The sequence below is a fragment of the Prionailurus viverrinus genome, chromosome B3 (assembly GCF_022837055.1).
Source record: "Prionailurus viverrinus isolate Anna chromosome B3, UM_Priviv_1.0, whole genome shotgun sequence".
NCBI lineage: Eukaryota > Metazoa > Chordata > Mammalia > Carnivora > Felidae > Prionailurus > Prionailurus viverrinus.
The window spans coordinates 49,276,011-49,301,474 of record NC_062566.1 but is presented as its reverse complement, the minus strand read 5'-3'; the positions used below and the strand labels follow the sequence as shown (position 1 = coordinate 49,301,474).

The 25,464-nt window shown below is 41.3% G+C and overlaps 1 protein-coding gene across 1 annotated transcript in view; it reads left to right on the top strand.

Annotated features, from left to right (window-relative positions):
- The window catches only part of SLC27A2 (solute carrier family 27 member 2), a 44,240-nt gene extending 18,776 nt beyond the window's left edge, over window positions 1-25,464 (top strand). The window contains exons 5-10 of the mRNA XM_047863123.1: window positions 11,183-11,377; window positions 15,478-15,568; window positions 17,716-17,914; window positions 19,416-19,513; window positions 23,693-23,823; window positions 25,018-25,464. Coding sequence (XP_047719079.1) covers window positions 11,183-11,377; window positions 15,478-15,568; window positions 17,716-17,914; window positions 19,416-19,513; window positions 23,693-23,823; window positions 25,018-25,194 — 891 coding nt within the window. The 3' untranslated portion in view covers window positions 25,195-25,464. The remainder of the gene's footprint in view (window positions 1-11,182; window positions 11,378-15,477; window positions 15,569-17,715; window positions 17,915-19,415; window positions 19,514-23,692; window positions 23,824-25,017) is intronic.

The following is a 25,464-nucleotide window of genomic DNA, read 5'->3' as shown; positions in this document are numbered from 1 at the left end:
CATTGTAAGACAGCAAACTCAGAAGATCACTAAGTTGATAAATTGCTATTTAGAAGCACCTGTTATGTTCAACTTGTATAACAGCTACTGTGTGACTTGGAAAGGAATCTAGGATGCTCCTGCCCCGGTTCTTCCTCTCCTCACTTCATTCAGTCTTTGCCCACAGATCAGCTCATCATAGAGGCCCCTCCTACTAATTAACAAATATATCACCTCATCCCTTACCATCCCTCTCATGGGTGGGTACTGTCCCTCCTGACATAGTACAGGTTTATATGACAAATGTCTATCTCCCCCAGTTAAATGAACATTCCATGCACCAGGGGCTTTGTTCACTGCCAGATCTCCAGCACTGAGATGTGCATCCGGCACGTTCTGGGCATCAACAAACTCTGTTGAATGAACCTCTAAATTCTGGCCCCTGAAAGATGTATGATTAACGTAAGAGAGGTAATATGTTCCCCCTGAAATGTTTAGGCTTAGCACATATTATTCTGATTTGGGCAGCAGATTCAACAGCTTCATGAGCGTCATAATTAGCTATGAGCTGGATTAGGACCTTTCCCACAGCAATATCTGTTGATGTCATTATTGAATTTTTTTCACATTAGTATCCCATCTGGCCTTCAAGATTGCATGCCTCTCTATTAAAACTCAGAAATCCGTATGGAGCCCTTCTGTTTGGCTTTTCTTCTCGGCCTCAAAGGCACCCCTTTGTCAGTTAGAAGTCTCCTGGGGGAGGGTGTGTCGACTTGAAGAAAATAAACATGTTTGTGTAGCTCTTTCAGGCTTACACACACACACACGTATAAACACTTCCACCTTTGTCCCTCCTTATAATGTTGTCTCAGATGCTGAAAAAAAAATGTGATTTGGGTTTTATATCCTCAAAATATATGTTGATTTGTTGTATAATTCATGGAATATATCAAATCTAGAAGTGGATATGGAGTTTCTGTTTGCTCATGCTTCTCCCCTACCCCTGATTTCTGGTTTGTTTTAAAAATACTTACAAGAATTGTAAGGAATGATCAAAGTTACCTCAAAAAAACTTTCAGTTAAAGACTTTTTAAAAATGATAGGAGCTTATATATAGAAAATCCTTAAGACAAAAAACTGTTTTTACTAATAAATGAATTCGGCAAAGTAGCAGGGTACAAAGTCAATACACAATAATCAGTTGTATTTCTATACACTAACAATGAAAAATCTGAAAAGACAATTACAAAAAACAATAACATTAAAAAACAATGACATAAGATACTTAGGGATTAACTTAACCAAGGAAGTAAAAGACACATGTAATGAAAACTAGAAAACATGGATGAAAGAAATTAAAGAAAACATAAATAAATGAAAACACACCCCATATTCACAGATTGGAAGATTTAGTATTGTTATAATGTTGCAGCTACCCAAAGTGACCTATAGATTCAATGCAATTCCTATCAAAATCTCAATGACACTTTTTGCAAAAACAGAACAAACTTATCCTAAAAGTCATAGGGACCCCAAATGGCCAAAACAACCTCAAAGAGAACAAAACTCGGGAATTTACACTTCCTAATTTCAAAACTTTCTACAAGCCTATAATAATCAAAACAATATGGTACCAACATAAAGACAGACATATAAACTGATGGAATAGAATCAAGAGCCCGGAAATAAGCCCTCATATGTGTTGTCAAATGATTTTTGACAAGGGTGCCAAGACCATTTACTGGGGAAAGGACAGCCAATCTTTTCAATAAATAGCACTGGGAAAACTGAATATCCACATGCAAAAGAATGAAGTTGGACTCTTACCTAATACCGTATACAAAAATTATCTCAAAATGGAAAAAAAGACCTAAATTTAAGACTTAAAACAATAAAACTGTTGGAAGAAGACACGAAATAAAACTTTATGACATTGGATTTGTCACTGATTTCTTGAATGTGACACCAAAGCCATAGGCATCAAAAGAAAAAATAGACAAAGTGGACTTCATAAAAGTTTCAAAATGCTGCCTCAGAAGACACTATCAACAGAGTAAAAGTGCAGCAACCAGAATGGGAGAAAATATTTGCAAATAACATATCTTATGAGATATTAATATTTAGAATATATAGAGAACTCCTAGACCTCAATAACAAATAAAGAACCTGATTCAAATATAGACAAAGGACTTGAATAGACATCTCTCCAAAGAAGACATACAATGGCCAATAAACATATGAAAAAAATGCTCCACATCACTAATTATTAGGGAAATGCAAATCAAAACTACAGTAAAATTCCACTTCATTCTCATTATGATGGCTACTATAAAAACATAAATAAATAACAGCGAACAACCAGCATTGATGAGGGTGTGGAAAAATTAGAATCCTATTGGTGGGATGTAACTGGTGCAGCCCCTGTGAAAACAGCATGGCAATTCCTCAAAACATTCAAAATAAAATTACTATATGATCCATCAATTCCATTTCTGGGTCCTATACCCAAAAGAATTGAAAGCAAGGTCTCAAAGAATTATTTGTATGTTCATGTTCATAACAGTATTACTCATAATAACTAAAATGTGGAAGCAACCCAAAGGTCCAAGCCAAATTTGGACAAACCAAATATGGTATGTACATACAGTGGAATATTATTCAGCCTTAAAAAGGAAGGAGATTCTGCAGTATGCTACAACATGGATGTACCTTGAGGACATTATATTAAGTGAAACAGCCTATCACAAAAAGGCAAATACCGTATGATTCAACATATATAAGGTACTTAGAGTAATCAAAATCATAGAGGCAGAAAGTAGAATGGTGGATTGCCAGGGACTAGGAGCAGGGGAGAATAGGGAGTTATTGTTTAATGAGTATAGCGTTTCAGTTTTACAAGATGAAAGAGTTCTGGAGATGGATCGTGGTGATGGTTGCACAACATAATGAATGAATTTAGTACCACTGAACTGTACATTTTAAAATGGGTAAGATAGGAAATTGTATTTAACCATATTTTTGGTTAAATGGGTAAGATAGGAAATTGTATTTAACCATAATTTTTAAAAAATAGATCACAATAGAAAACCCAAATTCTAGGGCTTTAAAGGGAGCTTAAAGAAAGACTGTGTCAAAAGGACTTCTCAAACAACGTGGATAAAAACTAGAATGCTTGGTGGAAGGCTCTGGATCAACATAGTCAGAAAGTTTCTCGCTCTTAGAGCTGCCTAGAATAGGCTGTCACAGGAAGGGCTAACACCACCAGCCCCCCCAAGCAGTGGATATCAGGGAGGCAATTCCTGCCTTAGCTGAGCAGATAAAACAAATGACACCCCTCCACAAAGCATTTCTCATCAGGAGAATCTGAGACAACGTTGGAGGGATGGAGGCTTGTCCCTTGTCTTAATCATATTCAGTAGCTCCTCGGATAGAGCAGAGGACCAGGGAGAAATACTGGCAGCCATTAGCCTGAGGCAATAATGTAGTTCTCAAGAGGCAGGACTCTCATTTCCCCATTATCCAGCAGGGTAAATGATAGTACTTACTTCATAGGGGGCTGTGAAGACAAAAATGAGATGATGTATACGGAAAGCATGTACAAAGTACCTGGCTCTTAGTAAATAATCAACTAATAGTAGCCATTATTATCATTACCTTCAGTACCAAAGAATGTGCAGCTCATAGTAGGTGCTCCACACATATCATCAAACGAATCAGTGAAAATTCTTCCCCAGAGACACGAAAGAAGAAAGAAGAGAAGACATCCAAACTAGTCAATCACTTTCATGTAGCGTTGAGTGGGAGTTGGCTCGCAAAGCTGTTGACTAGTGAATTTATGGTGTTATTGATTGTAGAAAATTATTGCACCATGTTACCTGTCTTCCATTGTTGTATTTGGCACTTGGCATCCAGCGTACCTGTTTACAATGAAAGTCCACTCTGGTTCATTTTCTGCAGTGTGCAGCTGTCATGTCCCATTTTGTTTGTGTAGTTGTCTAAAAAAACAATGTAATTTAGGGGAAAATATGTGGTGGAACAAGATACTGCTAAAGCTCAATATTACTCCAGTAGGATGGTAGAAGCTGTAGGATGGGTGTAAATGAGGTTTTGTATTGCTTGCTAGGCATGTGGCCAGGGTGGGAGGAGCAGAGGGGAGAGGGAATAAGGAACCAGAAAAGAGTTCCAGGGGCCACACATAGAAGTTGTCAAATTTGGAAGGGGAAAGAAGACAGACCAGGACCCTGAGTCCACTGAATAGACTCAACTTACTTCCCTACTGTTAAATCCCTAGCATCATCTGCTTTCCTTCCAAAATTAGGTAGCCCCTGTGGTCCTTTCCCAGCCTAAAATCTCTGTCCCTGCATCACCTCCATTCTGACAGAAAACAGAATGGAGGGGTGTTTAGCAGCACAGAGGGAAGAGCAACCAGTTTGGCCTGTCAGGGCCAGGCCAGGGGCAGGGGGTGGGGGAAGGGAAAGCAAGCAGAAAAACAAATGAGGGAAAGAGAGCAGGATCAGAGAAGTTTACCCAGAAGGTGAGTTTGGAAGGGTGCAGAGATGGTTTCCAACCATGCACTTCTAAAGAAGGGCTTCTGGTTACCCAGAGCAGTGTACGCAGAGTGGAAGGAAGGGTCTGGCATATTGGGAGCTGAAAGCAGTGTAGCGGGAGGCGAGGCTGGTTGGCTGGGCCAGGTGACAAGGGCTTTGCTTTGTGAGACTTACTTGTGAATGACAAAGCACCACTAAAGGGCCTTCGATGGAAGAGTGATGGGGAGAGAGGGTGTTTTTAGACAGTCCCTTTGGCTTCACAAGTGGGAAGATATGCTGGAGGGAGAAAGCCCTCTTTGGTAAAGCAGAGAAATTGAGGCTCCTCCTTTGATTCCTGTCCAGTGGCTGCTTTCTTTTCTCCTGAGGGAGCCGGGCTGAAGTGTAGCAAGTTAGTTGTCAAGATCATGGACTCAGGAGTTTGTTTGTTTTTTTAAGATGGTGAATGCCTTCTGCCTTCTCACCTCTTGAAAATCTTCCAAAAACAAGGAGACCAAGGAAAAGACATGTAAACTGCACTTCTTAGAAACTAAGAGGCATTACAACAGGAAACTACATAGAACAGAGAGCTGAAAGATGAAGGTCACTGACATCACAATACTAAGAAAGGTGAAACCTAATAGGTCAGTACCAACAAGAAGGAAGCCAAGTGACTTCCTGAAACCTGAGAAATCAGAGGCACCAAATACAACTAGAGATGGGATCAGGTTTCAGGCTTGAAAATAGGAGGATTTTGGAAAATTTGTGTAAGAAGTAGCTGGACCTCTGCTCCCCTCTCACACCCCTTTAGGAGACAGGAAGTTTATTCTCTTGAGAAGACCTTGAAGAGCTGTGAACCTCAAGGACAGCAGGGATGAGGGAATGAGGGCAGTGGAAGACAGCAGGGATGAGGCACTGAAGATAGAGACTGAGTAAATATCTACTTATTAACCAGAGAGACCGCCAGCTCCCTTTCCCTGCACAGCTTCTAGAACTCCGTAGCTAATTTATGCCTATAAGCAAGAGACAGAGAAGTCTGATCCTCAGGTCGAACTACCCTGTCACAGGACCATGCAGCCCGCTTAGCAATAGTCACTGCCTCTGCACACAAAGCTGCTCAAACATCTTTTACTTGCCTTACTTCTGAACATGAACAGACGTCAAGGATCAGCAGACACCCGAGGAAAGCCTCCAGTATGAAGTATCACCAAAAGAATAGAAGAAACAGCATCAACTCAAAGAGTTGGAGAAAACTTCCAAAAACCTATAATTAATATCCTCAGAGCTGTTAGAAGAAATATTCTATCCATGAAATAAGAATAGTATGCTACAAAAAAAACTAATAAAACCTCCTGAAAATAAAAATATGATTTAAATTATTTAATTCATAGAAAGTTTGGAAGATAAACTTGAGAAACCTTGAAGTTGGAGAAAAGATAAAGTGTTGGATGTGAGGGGAGGCACAATAAGAAAATAGAAGATCAATCCAAGAGGTCCAACATCTAATTAATAGAAAATCAGGAAAGTAAAATAGGGAAAATGGAGAGGAGGATATTATCAAAGAAGCAATACAAGAGAACTTCATAAAGGGATGAAGAAGATGAGATATATATATATATATGTATATATATATATACATATATAATATAATATATATACATATATATTACTAAGCTATAAAAAAGAATGAGATCTTGCCATTTGCAGCAACGTGGATGGACCTAGAGAGTATAATGCTAAGTGAAATAAGTCAGACAGAGGAAGACAAATACCATATGATTCCACTCATGTAGAATCTAAAAAGCTAAATGAACAAAAAAGCAGAAAACAGAATTATAAATACAGATACCAAGCTGGTGGTTGTCCGAAGGGAGAGGGACAAGGGTATAAGTGAAATAGATGAAGGGGAGTAAGAGATTCAAACTATAAAAAAGCCATGGAGGCAAAAAGTATAGCATAGGGAATATAGTCAATAATTGTGAACCATGAGTAATGTATGGAATTCTCAAATCACTTTGTTGTACACCTGAAACTAATAAAACATTATATGTTAGCTATCCTTTAATGAAAAAATAAAGAAGGAATAGAACTTTAATATTTTTAAAAAGTGAAATGAAAACAGTAATGGTCAGCCTATTTGTACATAAAAAGAATGCTGAAGAGATATAGCATTTTAAGATAAAAAAAAATTAAAAAGGAAAGAAAATTTCCCGAAACTGTAGGACAGATTGAAAGAGCCAGGGGGGTACCAATAAAATGAGTGGAATTAATACTTTTAACACTACATCAGGATGAAACTTAAGACTACCAAAAAAAAAAGAGAGAGAGGAAAGATTCTATAAGAATAACATTTGACTTGGCAACATCAACACTCTTAGCTGCAAGACTGGAAGCTGGAAGGTCAGTGCCTTCAAAATTCTAAGTAAAAAGTATTGCCTCTCTAGAATTCTATATCCAATAAAATTATCAATCAAATGTACAGTAAGAATATTTCCAGACTTTTAAAGTCTCAAAATAAATTACCTCCTCTACACTCTCCTTTAGGAAGTTACTAGGGAAAGTGTTCCATGCAAACAGGAGAGTGAGGAAAGCTGAGTAGCCAGGAGCCAGGAAAGAGAGACAAAGGGAATCCCCAGGCCTGGAAGGTAACCAGTCCGGACTGGGGCAGAAGGCTAAAAGGAAGCATAAGGGTCTGAAAAAGGAAATTCTAGCATCTGGTGGATTTCACCATAAAGAACATTGCATTTCAAGGCTGTTGGGGGGGTGAAGAAAGACCTATGAATCGAAACTAAGAACACGAAGCAATGGGGCAGGAGGCAGTTAATTCTAGGAAAAATTACAATTTACTCAAGAACTTGATCATGGCATATTCCTTGGTTCATCAGTAATGTATTATGAGCAAAATAATGTGAGCACTGAAAATTGATTTAACCAATAATTGTGATATTGAAAAAACTGGAGAGGATGATAGAGAGCTTCATCTTCCTCTAGCACAAGAGAAAATCAATAAATAATGTCTAACAGTGATGAATCAAAAGATAGCAGAATAAACATTTAACTTAGAAAATGGAGAGAAGAGGAAGCAGCTACAAAAATGGAAGGTGTCTGCGTCCAGATGGTAAAATAGATGCAAAGGATGGAAGCAGGTAAGCAGGGTGGTGACATTCTCCATTTAAAAGCCTTTCAGTATGTTGAACGTTAAACCACGTGGGTGCCCCACTTTTTTTTTTTTTTTTTTTTTTTTTTAACGAAAGGAAAGACTTCTCTCTAAGTCACATAGATTTGGATTTGAATCTTGGAGCAACTGTGTTGTTACCTGTGTGATCTCCGGCAAATTATTTTAATCATTTTGAGGCACTGCTTCCTCGATTATAATTGAGGCAAATACTGTTATTACCTATCACATTTCGGTATGATTCTGCAGAAACATGAGTAAGACAATAAAGGTCAAATACCTGGCACGTAGTAGTAAAGCCCTCCAAAAATGTTTTGTGTTTACTCTATTTACCTGGTCCTTTCCATTCCTCTCTGGGCACCCTGACCTCTCACCTTTCGGTCATTAAAGCCTGGTGTAGATTTAACTCCCCAGGGTGTGTTTGCATGTGACCCCTCACCTCTGAAGTGGAATCGAAGGTTTGATCCTTGTTAAAGAAAAAATGAGCCAGTGACCCTTGACCTAAAATACGGCTCCTTTGAGGAGTGACTTTGGTGATAAGGAAACACTGCTTCTCCTGTGGGAAGGGAAGACTTGAGTCACACCCGGTACCCTCAACCAGTGGTGAGCAAAACTTAGATGAGAACCAGACATCTCAGAAGGCTCCAGTGCCCTTCATTTCGTGTGCACAAACACTTCCAGCTTAGAGACTTAATCCCCTGCTGGTGTAATAAGATCCTTCATGTCATGATGAAAACTGAGCTGTTGGTATTGTGACTCTGAACCCAGCTAACTGCCACCCGCAGGTGACAGCTGCATCTGTGAAGCTGGCCTGCTTCCCATGCACCACAGGCACCTGCAGCTCCCCTGTGCCCCAGGCCCTGCTGGTGTCCTGATGTCCCAGCCATTAACTGTCAGACAGGGAACTTGAGGGCTTCCTGGTGGAGGTTATTCCTTCTTTTATTGCACTGTAGGAAAAACACAGTGCAGGTGATATAGAGATGTATTTGGCCTCAGAGGAGTTAACAGTCCAAGCGGGGGAGACAGATGTTCACCACCCATTAGGAAAGGAACTAGGAGGGTGATTACGGGCTGCATATGGATTAGTAAGGTCTTGGGTTTACACATTGGCATGCTAGTTTGGAGCTTCCCACACAGGCCTGGGAGCAGGTAAGCCCCAGGTCTGGAGGTTATTTTTAAGCCAAAGTCAGTATTCTTCAAATATTTTATGATGTTTTCTTCCCAGAGGGGGAATGAGGGATAGCACTGTGGGGGGGGGGGGGGGGGGTGAGGGTGGTCTCTGAAAAGCTGATAATTCTTACTGGGAATAGTGCCTTCTGAAAGAGTGCCCCTGCGATTCACCATCCAGATGGGGACACTTGAGAGTGAAAGCATGTCATTGATAAGCACATCAGGACAACAGCATAAGCAGGACTGGCCCCGACAAACTAGACGTAGGGTCTCCCTGCTTAGAGGTACTTGGTGGTTATAGAAGGAAATACAGATGGTCCCCAACTTATAATGGTTTGACCTATGATTTTTTGGCTTTACAATGGTGTGAAAGTGATCTGCACTCCGTAGAAGCCATACGTTGAGTTTTGAATTTTGATCTTTTCCCGTCTAGCAGTATATGGTACGATACTCTCTGGTGGCACTGGGCAGCCGCAGTGAGCCTCAGCCCCCAGGCAGCCACACGATCATGAGGGTGAACAACTGATACCCACACAGCCATGCTGTTTCTCACAGTATCCAATCAATTACGTGAGATAGTCAACACCGTATTATAAAACAGGCTTTGTGTTAGACAATTTTGCCCAGCTCTGTAGGCTGGCTGATGTATGTGTTCCCAACACATTTAAGGTATGTTAGGTTAAGCTATAATGTTCGGTAGGTTAGGTGAATTAAGTGCATTTTTGACTTATAATATTTTAATGGATGGTGACTTAATTGGGATGTAATGTCATCATAAATTGAGAAAGATCTATAGATTCAGTGACCTAGGGAGCTGATGAAGACAGTAGGTTCCCACTCAGTCATAATGTCTAAGGTTCATGCAGGTTCAGAAGGCTTCTCAGGTAACTCTCCTGAACACCCTGGTTAGGAACTACTACTAGCATGAGACCCCTGGTCCCTACACATTTCCTCCTCAGAATGGCCACACAAGGGCCCAGTTTTTACCAGTGACCAGGATCTGTCCACCTCTCTGGTTAGGACTTCTGAAGGAGGTCAAGCCTTTTGACCAAGGAGCTACTCAGAAATGAAATCCATCTATACTTTTCTCCTGACCTACTGCCTCCTCTCACATGAAAATCAATCCAAGGTTTGTTTTGGTTTGGTTTTTAACTGCTACACCCAAGGCCCTCCCCCTTATCAGAGAACGACCAGCCTCTCTATTCCAACAGTTCTTTTTCAAAGAGGAACTCTTACTCCAAACTAACTTCACAATGATTTCACAAATTAGGAAATAATTTAGGAAATGCTCTTCAGAACATTTGCTCTTGTAAGCAAATTGCAATCCGATCAAAGAAATTAACACTTGATGTGAGAGGGGAAGCCTGGTTACCAAGCACTCTTACCCATTCCATTCTGTTTTCTGTTAAAGGTCATAGAGTTACAGAATTTTCAAGTTAAAATTATACTTATTTACCTTTCTCTACCACCAGACTCTGATCTCCTAGAGGACATAAATTGCCTTATTAATATAAAACATCATTTAAGTTACTCTGGGCTTGTTTGGACATATTTTTAGGGGCCTCATAAATGATTGCGGTTGCATAGAAACCAGCCTGGTCCTAACTCCACCTCCTGGGGACACAAGCTGTCCTTTCAGTTCCTTACACTCAAAACAACTTTTCCTTTGTGATTTGTGTTTATAGCAAAGCACATTCCTCCCAGGCCACCTGAGGCAACTGGGAGCCAGCTTCCTCTCTCTCTTCCCTTTCCCAATCCCACTGGGACAGTTTCATTGTATACCTGCCTCTGGGTCTATCTGTGAAATGAGGACATGATCAAGAGTCTTCTCTCCAGCCCCCTGAGGCCCCCACAGTAATGACTCTGTGGAAAACCATTCCTCTCTCCTTGCACTGTGTTCCCGGTTTTCTTCTTCCTCACCACGTGAACATTGTGCTTCAGATTGTCAGTCTTCGATAGATCTTTCCTCCTTTCTGACAGTTTACTGGGATTCACCAGCCCCATCAAGAAAACAGTCAGCACACTGTTCTAGCTTCAGATTGGATGTGAATTAAATGTTGACATTACTTAGTTCTATCAAATTATCTCACCTTGCCTCTTAAAAATCAAAATGAAAAAAGCCAATTCTTCTGGTTATTAAGTCAGAGTTCCAGCCAGCGGCTTAAACTGCATGTGTTGGCGGGGAGGAGGTGTTATGTGTGTGAGTAACAGAAAAGATGTGCACAAAGGTGAATTCCTAACCAACATGAATATGTAGAAACATGAAGGCAATCACTAGTGTATAAGTACGGGCTTCAGAGAGGTTTCAATTTGGTCTCTCCTCCTCCTACCACAGAAAGCAAATGATCGTGTCCATAAAGTGAGAATGGCAATGGGAAATGGCTTGCGAGGAGATGTGTGGAGGGAATTCATCAGGAGATTTGGGGACATTACCATTTATGAGTTCTATGCTTCCACTGAAGGCAATATTGGCTTTATGAATTATACGAGAAAAATTGGTGCTGTTGGGAGAGTAAACTACCTACAGAAAGTAAGTACACTGAAATATGAGAGTATATGTAGCCAGTTTTCAGAATGAAGAGACTTTTTTTTTAAGTTTATTTATTTATTTTGAGAGAGACAGAGACAGCATGAGTGAGGAGGGGCAGAGAGAGAGGGAGAGAGAGAATCCCAAGCAGGCTCAGCCCTGCCAGCACAGAGCCCAATAAAGCACTTAAGCTCACGAAATCATGAGATCATGACATGAGCTGAAACCAAGAGCTGGACACTTAACTGACTGAGCCACCTAGGTGCCCCAATGCAGACATGTCTTAAGAGATGTCATGATGACGTTATTTCTTACTGCATCAGAGCCATGGCCAATCCATGTAACCAAGAGAGAGGATTTGCTCCTTCTCTATGACAGTGAGCACAAAGTGACAGGACCCTTTAATTTTAAAATTTTAATTTCTCTTTTTTTTTTCAAAAATTTTTTTCAGTTTATCCTTTCATTGTGAGAGAGAGAGAAACAGGGCACATGAGTGGGGGAGAGACAAAGAGAGAGGGAGAGAGAGAATCTCAAGCAGGATTTGCGTGCTGTGAGCGCAGAGCCCGATGTGGGGCTCAAACTCATGAACCGGGAGATCGTGACCTGAGCCGAAGTCAAGAGCTGGACACTTAACTGACTGAGCCACCCAGGCGTCCCTAAAAATCTTAATTTCTCTTAATAACAACCTATTACACCTTTGCCATCTGCAACTTATGTGAAGTCTTCCTGATGCCATTTATACACGTATGTGACCAAACTCCAGAAGGTTGCCAGTTCTATAAGTTTACCACACACTGTGAAATCACAGTTACCTGGGGAGTTTTTCATGTATGCAGGTGCAGGGTGTCACCCTCTGAGCTTTGGATTTAGTAGTTCTGAGGCAGGGCCCAGGCATCAGTGTTTTCCAAAAGCCAGGGCTGAGGAACTGCTGTGTAGACCTTCGAGAGAACTGGAATGCACTCCAGTTCTAGGATCTTACGAACATTTGTATTTGCCTGCAAACTCCACCGGTTATCTCTTATGTGTAAGCCAGCTACATGGTAGTCTCTCTTCCCTCACAGTCACTTCTGGCCTAGGGTCTCTAGACAGTCTCTTTGCATTTTTTTTTTTTTTTTTTGCTTTTGAGAAGTCTTCCAGGTGACCCCCTCTTTTTTCAGAATTCCAGCAACATTCAGCAGATGCTGAGCCTCCACATGTGTGAGCCATCGCTGTTGTCATTACACCTCTGGCGGCCCTTCCTGCCCAGCTGGCCATGAACAGATACACCAGAGCTCCCAGGCAATGTGTCCCCAGGGACTGATGGGCAGAGTACAAAGGATAGCAATGCATGTGCATGAGAGAGCTGCCCCAAGAAATAAAATTTCAGCACCTTGCATCCTGAGTGACCTTGGGCGAGTCATTTATGTTCCTTAGGCCTCAATTTCATTGTTTGGAAAACAGAAATAAAAAAGAGAAAATGTAGGGCCTAGTGCCTGGCCCAAACTCAGTATTTAGTATAAGGGGAAAAGGTTATTGAAAGAATTAAATTAAATAACTTCTGAAAAAAATTCTTAGAGGACATAGCCCAAGGCCTGTCATATAAAGTCTTGAATAATTGTTAGCTGTAGTGATATTATCATCCTGTTCCTCACATCCGGGCCTTATCACGAGGCATTCTCAAGCCTGGGGAACCACTCTGACATTGACAGCCACACCTGCGCCACGCAGGTCCCTCCACTGCCCTCCACATCTGTACCATACGGTGCGGCAGCCACTAGCTATGTGTGGCCATTTAAATTTAAATTATGTAAATGGAATTTTCAATTCAGTTCTTCACACACACTAGCCATGTTTCAAGTGTTCAGTAGCCACCTGTGTTTAGTGACTACCATGTTGAGCAGTACAGATGTAGAACATTTCCATCATCACAGAAACTCTACTGGGCAGTGCTGTTACAGACTAAGAATCAATTTCTACTCCCCACTGGAACCACTGCTGATAAAGTCAGTCTTTTCTAGTTAGCTTCAGTTCTACTTGTACCAAGCCCAGATGCTGGAGACCCAAGTCTAATGTAGTTCAGAACAAGAAAGGGCAGAAAGTTGAGTTGAGACACGGTGCAAGGTATCTATGTTGTTACTATTGACCCTCAAGAAGATGAGTTTCAAGGAAACTTTTGTTTTAAACCAAACCTAAGGACCTTAGAAGTCAGTGCTAGGTATTAATAGTTCTTCCAAAAGAAAAAAAAAAAAAAAAATATATATATATATATATATATATTTCTTGGCTCCTCATCCATGGACTGCCATGTTTTATTCTCAGTTTTTCTGCTTAAAACAAGAAGAGGGGTGCCTGGGTGTCTCAGTTGATTGAGCACCCACCCAGCTCTTGATTTTCGCTCAGGTTATGATCCCAGGGTCATGGGATTGAGCCCCACCTCAGGCTCTGTGATGAGGATGGAGCCTGCTTAAGATTCTCTCTCTCCCTCTCTCTCTCTCTCTCTCTCTCTCTTTCTCTCTCTCTCTCTCTCTCTCTCTCTCTCTCTCTCTCTCTGTCTCTCCCTCTGCCCTTCTCCCTGGCTTGCACGCTCTCTCTCTCTCAAAAAATAAAAGCAAAACAAAACAAAACAAAAAAACCAAGGAGTTATTTTTTAACTGAAGCAGAAGCAGTTAACTGAAGCAGTTAACTGAAGCAGTTAACTGAAGCAGAAGGGAAGAAGATGCCCCTGCAACTGATGTGGAAAGAAACATTGGTTACCAGCCCCAAATTTTTTATATTCTTGCAAATAAACAAGCCCTCCATTTGTTGACTATGAATGCTACTTGCCTTGTAATGGTTATTTGCTACTATTAAATATAAAATTTGAAATGGACACAATAATCATGGCTAATCATTACTTCTAAATCCTGTCATATTTAGTAGGGAAAGTAATAGTAGAGAGTATTAGTAGAGTTGAGAAAATAATATACTGATTACTCACTGCACTACATACATTTAAATTCTTATGCCATTGAAATATGTAAAATATGTATATGTAAAATATAATAGATTTTTAATAATTTTATAGCCATAGGCATGAAATAATTATACCATTGAACCTTAAATATATTGGAGAACAGATGGAAACATGAATCATCTAACAGCGGCATATAGGATTTTTAAAATCCATTGTGATATGTTCACCAAAACACATGTATTGATAGTGTTCATAACAGCATCATTTTTAATAGTCTAAAACTAGAAACAGTCCAGATGCCAGTTAACAGAAGGATAGATCAATTATGGCATATTCCTGCAAGGAAAATTCCATGGCAATAAAAAATAAACCACTGAAAAAAAACATTAACATGGCTAGATGAGTAACAGATATTATGTTCAGTGAAAGCAGCAGCACAAAGGCATATATTTCATTTCTTATTTCATTTCTTTCTTTTTTTTTTTAATTTTTTTTCAACGTTTTATTTATTTTTGGGACAGAGAGAGACAGAGCATGAACGGGGGAGGGGCAGAGAGAGAGGGAGACACAGAATCGGAAACAGGCTCCAGGCTCAGAGCCATCAGCCCAGAGCCCGACGCAGGGCTCGAACTCCCGGACCGCGAGATCGTGACCTGGCTGAAGTCGGACGCTTAACCGACTGCGCCACCCAGGCGCCCCTCTTATTTCATTTATTTCAAGTGTAAGACTAATTGATGGTGGGGCACCTGGATGGCTCAGTCAGTTAAGCATCTGACTTTGGCTCAGGTCATGATCTCGCAGTTCATGAGTTCAAGCCCCATGTCTGGCTCTGTGTTGACAGCTCTCTACCCCTCCCCTACTCACTCTCTATCTCTCTTTCTCTCAAAATAAATACACATTTAAAAAAAATTTTTTTAAGACTAATTGATGGTGGTAAGTCAGAATAGTGTTTACCTTGAAAGAAAGGGGGCAAAGGGAAAGTTTTTACAGTACTGGAAATGTTTTATTTCTTGGTCTGGGTGGTAGTTACATGGATGTGTCCATATGTAATTTTATCAAGCTGGACACTAAAGATAATGTACTTTTTGTACTTCACGTATGCTGTACCACAATAAAAAGGAAAAAATGTGAAGGAATTTGTATTTAAAATGATATGTGTTAATTTTGCTAGAAAGTCATAACTTATGAGCTGATTAAATATGATGTGGAGAAAGATGAACCTGTCCGAGATGGAAATGGATATTGCATCCGAGTTCCCAAAGGTACAGTAGATTTTTGCTCAGCTAACCTGTGCCCTTTCTTAACTTGATCAAGTAACTGTTAAGAACTAGCATACCATTGCTAAAATGAATATATGGTAAAAAAAATTTTAGAGTGGGGGGATAATAGAGGTTTATTTTAAGTACCCTCAGAAATAGTTACAGAAATTCCAAAAGATACTAATTTACCACTACATGTAACATAATTATACTTTGAAACCTAGCTTAACTTCTTAATTATGAGGTAAGTGTTTTGAGGAAAGGGATATGTAATCATGGTTGCAAAGCTATAGTTAGCTTTACAAGGTCTACCTTCAAGCTTAGACTACTGTGCATTTGTCCAAGTATGTGTGTAAATCATTATTCCATAAAATACTAGCATTTTTAGAATTACAAGTGTGTGGCCACATGGGATACTGTACTTTGTGTGTATGGTCTATATGTATGTATAGGATGTATATGGACATACACGTGCACGTGCATGGATAGTGACACTTCCTTCAGCTAGCTTGTTGCCAATGGATTGTATGGCAACAGTTTTGTTTGGTTAGTTCGGTTTTTGGTTTCTTTGGGTTTTGTTCTTTAGCATTCACCACTTCTTATCATTGTGTTATTTTGCTCCAAAGCTGGGCATTTTTTAACATTTCTCTCCAGGAGTGAAAAATGCAAAGCTGCTAACTGAAAATTCTCATGACCTCTGTCGCTCCCACTCTACTATATATCTGAATTCAGACATACCCTACCTGTTTCAAAACCCCCTGTTCATTTTTTTATCTTTTTTTTAAGTTTATTTATTTGGGAGGGGGAGGAGTGCAAGCAAGGGAGGGGCAGAGAGAGAGGGAGAGAGAGAATCCCAAACAGGCTCTGCCCCAACGCAGGGCTCAATCCCATGACACGGGGCTCGATCCCACGAGCCTGGGATCATGACCTGAGCTGAAATCAAGAGTCAGACACTTAACCAACTGAGCCACCCAGGCACCCCTATCACAAATTTTAAAATCTGGGAGCAGTTTGGAAAAAAACCTTATATGCTAATTTCAGCCCAGGGCTAATTTAATAACTGGAGCAATGTCCATTGGCAGGATTTAGGCTTAGATGAGGGATAAACATATTTTCTGTAAAGTGGGATAAAAATTATTTTGAACACAGTTGCTTTTCAGAGAATTTAATATCAACTTTACTAACAAATATATATGGAAGTTCAAGATCTAGTATTTGGAAAATCTATGCATATAGTCAATCAAAACAGATTGAAAGAGAATTTTATAAGTTTGTGTCTTGGAAATGCTATAAAATTAAGATGGAATGATGGGGATATCTCACTTGTGAGTTGTCTTAGGTTGTGGAAAATTAAAGATTGAGGTAAAGGAGAAAATATCTTCCATTTGTAAGTTCAGAAACTGATTCCTACTAATATATGCAAATTATTGAAATGATAAGCATGTAAATGTTGCTACCATACATAGAAAATGAAATCAATGTTTTATCAGCTTTATAAATGATTTATAATAAAGGTAACTGAAGGGGTACCTGGGAGGCTCAGTCGACTCTTGATCGCAGGTCAGGTCTTGATCTCAATGTCATGAATTCCACACTGAGTGTGGAGCCTACTTTAAAAAAAGGAGGAGAGGGGCGCCTGGGTGGCGCAGTCGGTTAAGCGTCCGACTTCAGCCAGGTCACGATCTCGCGGTCCGTGAGTTCGAGCCCCGCGTCAGGCTCTGGGCTGATGGCTCAGAGCCTGGAGCCTGCTTCCTATTCTGTGTCTCCCTCTCTCTCTGCCCCTCCCCCGTTCATGCTCTGTCTCTCTCTGTCCCAAAAATAAATAAAAAACGTTGAAAAATAAATAAATAAATAAATAAAAATAAAAAAAGGAGGAGGGGAGAGGGGTAACTGAAAATGCAACTTGAATAACATTGCATTACATTTTTCTGAGTGTGTTTTAATTACAAAGAAAGTCTTTAATTTTTTCATTGTTGAAGACAGGTTTAGTACTAGCCTCTGTAAGGTTAAAAAATGATATTTGTCGATTTAGGGGCCATGTTTTAAGATGCCCATTTTTGAGTGTATGGCAACAGTTTTATGAGAATGTTAGTAATAAAATTTGCCTACTGCTATCACATAAAATAACAATTTACTTTCTTCTGTCTTAGGTGAAGTTGGACTCCTTATTTGCAGAATCACACAACTCACACCCTTTAGTGGCTACGCTGGAGGAAGTGCTCAGACGGAGAAGAAAAAACTGAGAGATGTCTTTAAGAAAGGAGACCTCTATTTCAATAGTGGAGATCTCTTAGTGATTGACCATGAAAATTTCATCTACTTTCATGACAGAGTTGGAGATACTTTCCGGTTGGTTTCTTTGAGTTATTGAGTCAAAAACAAACACATGCACAATTTGGCTTACTCCTAAATTGGAACTGCATTCCACTTTGGCTGCAGTGCCCCATTTCCCTCTATCTCTTTGGCATGTCCATCCAAACTTCTATATTCCCAGAAAATAAGGAGCAAGCCACAGGAAGTGTCACTCTTCCTACAAGTGTCACTCCTGCAATGCACAGATAAGTTGGTTGAGCAACACCAGTTGAGAAATAGGCAGAAAACCTGTGCCTGATTTTTGGAGCCTAACTAACAGTGTATCCAGTTTCTCTCATTTATCCTCAGCTGTTACCAGTCACCCCTAGGATAGCCCAGGGTTTCACACTATTTCCAGTCGTGGGGCTTTTCTTCAGATAAAATCAAATGCAAGCTAATACGGAGCTGATCTAGCCGAAGAGGAAGTGAGGGGTTCTGAAATCCACTATTCACCTCCCTCCCACTCTCCATCCCTAACCATTCCCACAGAAACCCAAGTCAGCACCATGAAATTTGAAAGTCATTATAATAAGACCATGAAACTAATTCCCAACAACAGCATGGTCCTCCAGCTTCTCTCATGGTCCTCTCATGACACTTTGGTTTAATCAACTTCCCTCCTGTGCAAGCTCCCTGAGGCCAGGCCTTGTGTCTGCTGGTTCACTCCCCAGCACCTAGCACAGTGCTTGACACACATAAATACTTTTGCGTGAATGCATGCGGAAGGGATGGAAGTTGTCTGGCTGTAGTAGGCAGAGCAAGAATACAAATGAGGAGACCTGAGCTCCTAGGCTCACCCCTACCCCTGGCCAGCTGTGCTGTCAAGGCTGGTAACCTTTTTAACCCACGAAATGAAGGTTCCAATGATCCAGAGTGTTCCTTCCATCTTTGGAGTATTCCATGACTCAGGATCCGTACCATGATTTTATGCAACCTTCATGTTACTAAAAAGATACTTCCAGGAGATCTAAAGAATTTTTAAATGTAGACAAATTTTAAAGCCTTATTAAGTAGACGAGTGTAGGTTGGGCACTAACGTTATAATCTCCCTGTAAATAAAGCATGGTATTTTATTTGCTACTCAAAGCTTTCTCATTGCCATGAGACCCTGATATACAGGTATGAAACCAACCAAAGTTAGTGAGTGAGAAAAGTGGGAGACCTAAACACAACAAAAAGTTACTGAGATTTGTTCTTGATTTCCAGTACCTTTCTTAGGCCAAACCTGTATTTCAACATTAGAACATTCTTTGTATCGTGTTTCATGTGGTGAGATTGGAATTCCACATTTTATTATTTAAATGCCTTTGTCTATGCCTTTGTCTTTTGTTTCTCAAGCAGAATGCCTCTCCTGTGACTAAGTTCCAGGGGATTTGAGAGCAGAGATGGGAAAACAAATGCAGACACCTTGCAGGGCCTAGAAGAGATGCGTGCTCTGCCATGGAACCGTGGGCCAGGGACCACCAGTAACCTCTGCTAACCTTGCCTTTTCTTCCAGCTGGAAAGGGGAAAATGTGGCCACCACTGAAGTCGCTGATATCGTAGGACTGGTTGATTTTGTCCAGGAAGTAAACGTTTATGGAGTGTCTGTGCCAGGTACACATAAGTCTCTGCATAAACCTATACAGTAACTGAACATCATTTTAACCCCATGGCAAAGTTTGTCATCACTTTTGCCTCCCTGCTGGAGAACCAGTCTCTTTCAGCCACCTGGGAGTAAGGGGCTGATGTCTGGTTTATATTCCATTATAAATCAGCCAACTCAGCACATCTGAACTTGGCCTTCCTCTGTGGCTCAGCTCCCCAGCTGTTCTTGGGCTCTCAGGCAAGCCAGATCTCTGCAAGATGCAGGGTCCCATGCTACATTTGGCATGCCTCGAGAAAAGACGTGTCAGGCTTGATAGCTGGGAAATGGTATCTTGGCCTCGGAACCGAGTATCACAAGTAACAGCAAGTATATTTGCTAGGAGAAAAAACTGAAAAGGAGCTGCCTTTGTCCAGACTTCTTTTAAAACAGATCCTTGACCCCAGCTCACCCCAGTGAGTTTCAGAATCATCACACAGAGTGGTGTCACCAAGCCTTCATCTGCAGACCTGCCTCTGCCAGCAGAGTGGGGAGAGCTGAGGTCTGACTTTGGGTCCTTGGCTCCAGTACCTGGGGCTGTTTGACTTCAGACAAATCACTAAAATTAGGGGTAATATCAGCCCTGACGTTGAGATTGTTAAGAGAACTCATTCGCTTCAATTATGTAAACACTAAACATACACCTACCAGACGTATACATGAGTGCTGTCATTGGAAGAAATCGTTTTAATTATATAGATGAGAGAGGATTAAAACTTCCAAGTCACTGTCCAACTCTAAGGTGCTAGGGATATTAGTATTCCCCCAGAACTCAGTATTTGGGATTCTCACCTATATTCAAAATAGAAATCTAAGAGTCTCTCTTTCCTAAGCTGTGGTGTGGTGGTTTCACATAACTTTGTGGTGTCTTTTTTTTTTTTTTTAAGAATATTTGAGATTTTCTCTTCCCTGTTCCTCTCGAGCACAACGACAATTATATGATAGGAAGTGCAGCCACATCTCAGGTCACAGAGCGTGACCTGAGTGCACGCTGCTCATGTTGGAACGTGGGCTGAATTAACACGAGAGCCCATGGCAAGGTTGTCAGTCATCACACTGCGCTGGGCTCTCACAGACCCCACCTGGCATGTTGTGTGCACCTCTAAATGCTGGATTTAGGTAGCAACACAAAAGAATGTGTATGAGAAGGTGAGAGAATCTGGGGGAATGGATTGGAAGGATCGAGTCCACTGCTCTTCAGAGTGGGGCCCCTGGCCTAGCACCACTGGGGAGCTTGTGAAACAACATGACTTCTCAGGCCAACCCCAACCCTTACTGAATCAGAATCTCTGGGGTGGGGCCCAGGGACCTGTGTTTTAACAAGCCATCCAGTGATTCTTAAAAGCAATGAAGTTTGACTTGGGGGTGATGAAAATGTTCTAGAACTAGATAATGGTGATAGTTACACAACATTGTGAATGTATCAAATACCACTGAATTGGGCACTTTAAAATGGTTAAGATGATGAATTTTATGCTATGTGTGTGTTACCACAAATTTTTAGAAGATACTAAATTTTGAGAAGCACTGAAGCCTCGTCTGACCAATCATCAGAATCATCTGGGAAACTTTGATTTTTTTTAAGTTATTGAAATTCAAATTAATTAACCTGCAGTGCAATATTAGTCTCAGGTGTAGAGTACAGTGATTCAGTCTGGGAGAGTGTTTAAAGCCTAGATATAATGGATCAGAACCTCTGGGGTTTGGGACTCAGACACTTCATGTCTTCTTTTAGTCCCCAGGTGACTCTAACAACCAGTAAGGTTTGGGAGTCACCGATCTAGAACAAAAAGGAGATTAATGGTTTTCACATGGTTGGAAGGCAGTCAAAGTAGAACAAGGAGCTGGTGTGCTTGCCATACCCACAGCGAGCAGAACGAGGGCCAAGGGATTGAAATGACCAGGGACCAAATTTTAGCCTGAGATGTCTCCTATAACCAGAGAGATTAACAGCACAAAAGTCTATCTCCTGAGGTGGGGAATGGCCCACCACCTGGGGTGTGTAGAGAGGCTGGATGTCCACTCAAGATCCTGTGAGAATTCTTGCTGCATTGAAATATTAGAGATAGGGGCACCTTGGTGGCTCAGTCAGTTGAGCATCCAACTCTGGATTTTGGCTCAGCTCATGATCTTAGGGTCCTGGGATGGAGCCCTGAGTCAGGGTCTGCACTGAGCATGGAACCTGCTTGAAATTCCTCTCTCTCCCTCTGCCCCTCCCCTGCTTGCTCACTCCCTCTCTCTCTCTCTCCCTCTCAAATAAGATGGAAAAAAAAAAAAAAGATTAAAGATAAACTGAGAAGTGTCTCTCAGCTTTTAGATTCTGTGATTCTCGATGCCATGCCAGCTGCTGGCTGGCCTGACAGGCACACGGCCAGCCTTGCTGCAGCCCAGAAATGAGGCAGGTATATCTAGAAGGCAATCTACCAGGGTGAATTTCAGTATCAAAGGGCTCAGCAAGGCCTTCACAGATCTCAGCTTTGGACCAGGAAGGTACACCAAAGTGTAAGCCCAGTTGACTGTTATTAGATGTCACACCAGAACTTCCCAACTACTCTCCAGAACTTTTTGTTCTCAACAGAACTTTCTGCAATGATGCAAATGTTCTATATGTGCACTCTCCACTATGGTAGCCAATAACCACTACATGGCTGTTAAGGACTTGAAATTGTGGCTAGTACAACTGAGGAATTGAATTTTTTTTTAGTTTGTGTTTTTAGAATTAATTTTGATAGCCAAATGAAACCAGTGGCTACCATACTGGACAGTGCAGCGCTAGAGAAACTCTGGCCAGAACAGTTGTAAACTGGAACCTCCCCCCCGGAGCTAAACTAGCCCCAAACCAACCCCTGGGAACTGGGGCAGAGATCTGAGACTCAATAGGCCTATTCATCTCTCAGTTGGGCATTGTCTCTGTCAGAGCAAGAGGCAAGGAGCCAGTCAGTGCTGAAGATTTCTGTTGCATCAGCCTCTGCCTTGATTGGAAAAGAAGCTTATTGGAGACATTTGAGATTCCTAAGATGGTTGCTTTTGAGCAAGCTACCAGGGACCCCTAGAGAAAGAGAGTCCTGTGCCCTGTCTCCCTCCTTCAGATATGAGGCAAATCGTAGAGGCATGCATTTCCTTTCTCTTAATGTTTCCTCTTGTTTCCTGCCTTCTTTGGAGCCACAGGTAAACACACAATCACCATGGGAGAGGTTTCAAAAGCTGGGGCCCAGGTGACAAAGGGCACAAGGCGGCCCCTTCCCCTCTCTGATTACAGCTAGGTAGTTCAGCGAAGTGGATCTCAATGGATCTCAACTCCCACCCAGTCTGCTGGATCAGGCAAAAGATGTATTAATACCTAATTATTGCTGTCTTTACAAGAAAACAGTGTAGTCATTGTGCTTAACTCCTCCCCACTTACCTTGCTGCCCAGACAGGAAGGAGCTGCTGGATCCTGGTCTCTGTGGAGACACAGCCTTGTGGAATATAGCTCATCAATGGGAGGGCCCACAGCCGCTTGCCTTTGCACCTCCCATCACCATCCTGACCCCCAGCTTCTCTGAAATGCAGAAAGGCAAAATCTCAAAGGTGGTATTTGTGTCTGGACGCACAACAGACCTGACACTACACCCTAAAGAACAACCTGAGCCCAATTGTTCATGACTGTGGAACAAGGACTTCTCACTGGAGTCCAAAAAAAAAAAAAAAAAAAAAAAATCCCTCAGCCACGAGTAGGGCCTGTTTTCTACTCTGGTGTTTTCATTTAGGCTGCTGAGAAGGATGACCGTTGATTGCCTCAATCTGGTTTCCGACTTTGTCTATTGTTTGCTGTGTGAACTTGAACAAGTCTCGTACTATATCTTTAAGCCTTAGTACTTTCATCTGTAAAATGGAGATCATATTTATACCTTTTCAGAAGGTTGTTGTGAGGGTTGAATGAAATAGTCCATAAAACACACTTAGTATAGGGTCTGGCATATAATGAAGATTTAATCAGCGTATAGCTCTTGTTATTGTTGTTATAGTCACTTTAGAATAACTTCCACATATACCTGAAATAAAAATTCCGACTATCCAAAAGAAACCCATGTCAATGTTCTCAGCCCACTTTGAACTAGGAAAACATCATAATTAGTATAACACGTCTAATTTTTTCTCTTTATTTCTAGGTCATGAGGGTCGAATTGGCATGGCCTCTATCAAAATGAAGGAAAACCACGAATTTGATGGAAAAAAACTCTTTAACCATGTTGTCGATTACCTGCCCAGTTATGCAAGGCCCCGGTTTCTAAGAATACAGGTGAGAGACTTCTTGTTGTTGAGTTCAATTATCCTCTCTCTCTTAGAGACCGCTGCGTCTTAGGGAACAACTCCCTTCTACCACGGTGGCCATATTGGCCAGATTGTCACTACCCTTGCCAGGAAGCTCCACAAGGAAGCAGAAGTATCAGAAAATAGAGCTAGCAGAAGCCAAATCCTGATCCCCTTTTCCCTAAAATGACAGACCAGGTCATTCAGCAGCAGTATTAGCAAATAATTCACAAAGTCTATGGTTTGATGAAGTATGACAGATACTTAAAATGTTTCCGGTTTTAAAGGATGGAAAAATCCACTGAAGCTCTACACCTTCCTACCGTGTGAAACTTAGTTGGGAAGCATTAGCCAGTTGGAGCTGTCAAATGTTTAACTATCACCCTAGGTGTCCCACATCACTAGAGGGATGTGTTTTTTTGCAAACATTAATCCATGTTAGCCTAACATTCTCTCACTTTTGGACTCTGAGCAATATGATTCTGTAGCTGAAGACTTGAGAAAAGAAATGTTAGGCTACCAGCTATTGTGGAAGTTGTATGTTATTTCTGTTGATGTTCATAAAGCATGGACGTTTATAATGAGATGGTGGAGAGACGTGAAAATTGAAATACGCTCAGATCATCCATCACCTATCAATTGAAGGAAAAAAGCTTCAGCCTAGTGGACAGACAGGCTGAGAAAATAGAGTGGTCTGTGTGTAGATGATCCCTAACCCCACCCCACCCTAAATCTGGATATTTTAGTAAAACCGGAAGCTCACTAAGCAACAGACTGCCCTGCAGGGGAGGGGTAGAGGGAGAGAATCCCAAGCAGGCTCCATGCCTGCAGTGCAAAGCCAGATGTGGGGCTCAAACTCATGAACCATGAGATGATGATCCGAGCCAAAATCAAGAGTCGGACACTTAACCGACTAAGCCACCTAGGCACCCCTGCTCTGCTCTGCATTTCACCCTCCACAGCCCCTCCCTCCCCACAGGTGATCTTAAAGCCTCAGAGGAATGAAAAGCTACCTGCACAAAGGGCCCCCTAGTGGAGCTTCTGTAAACAGGAGGTATTGAACTAGCTTCCCCAACCTCTCTCAGGAGCCAGAGCTACCAGACACCCCACCCTCTGCCATTTGCCTGAACCCTAATCTGTTCACAAAACACTGCAACAGTGTGGATTGTTTGATGTTTTCCAGGACACCATTGAGATCACTGGAACTTTTAAACACCGCAAAGTGACCCTCGTGGAGGAGGGCTTTAATCCTGCAGTCATCAAAGATGCCTTATATTTCTTGGATGACAAAGCAGAAATGTATGTGCCTATGACTGAGGACATTTACAATGCCATAAATGATAAAACTCTGAAACTCTGAATATTCCTAGGAGGATAACTCCTATTTCCAGAAAGAAATTAAAAGGACCTAGTGCAACCACTTGATATAATCCAACTTTAATTTGATTGAAGATTGTAACATGCCATTTTTTATGCATTCCAATAATGGGAGACTTTTAAAAATTATACCCGAGCCATTGCACGTGAAAATATTTAGGGATGATTAGTTTTCAGTTTGCATCTACTGTTTGTATTTGCAGACTAAGCTTGTTAGAGGGTGCATTATTTTTTAAATATGTAATAAAATAGA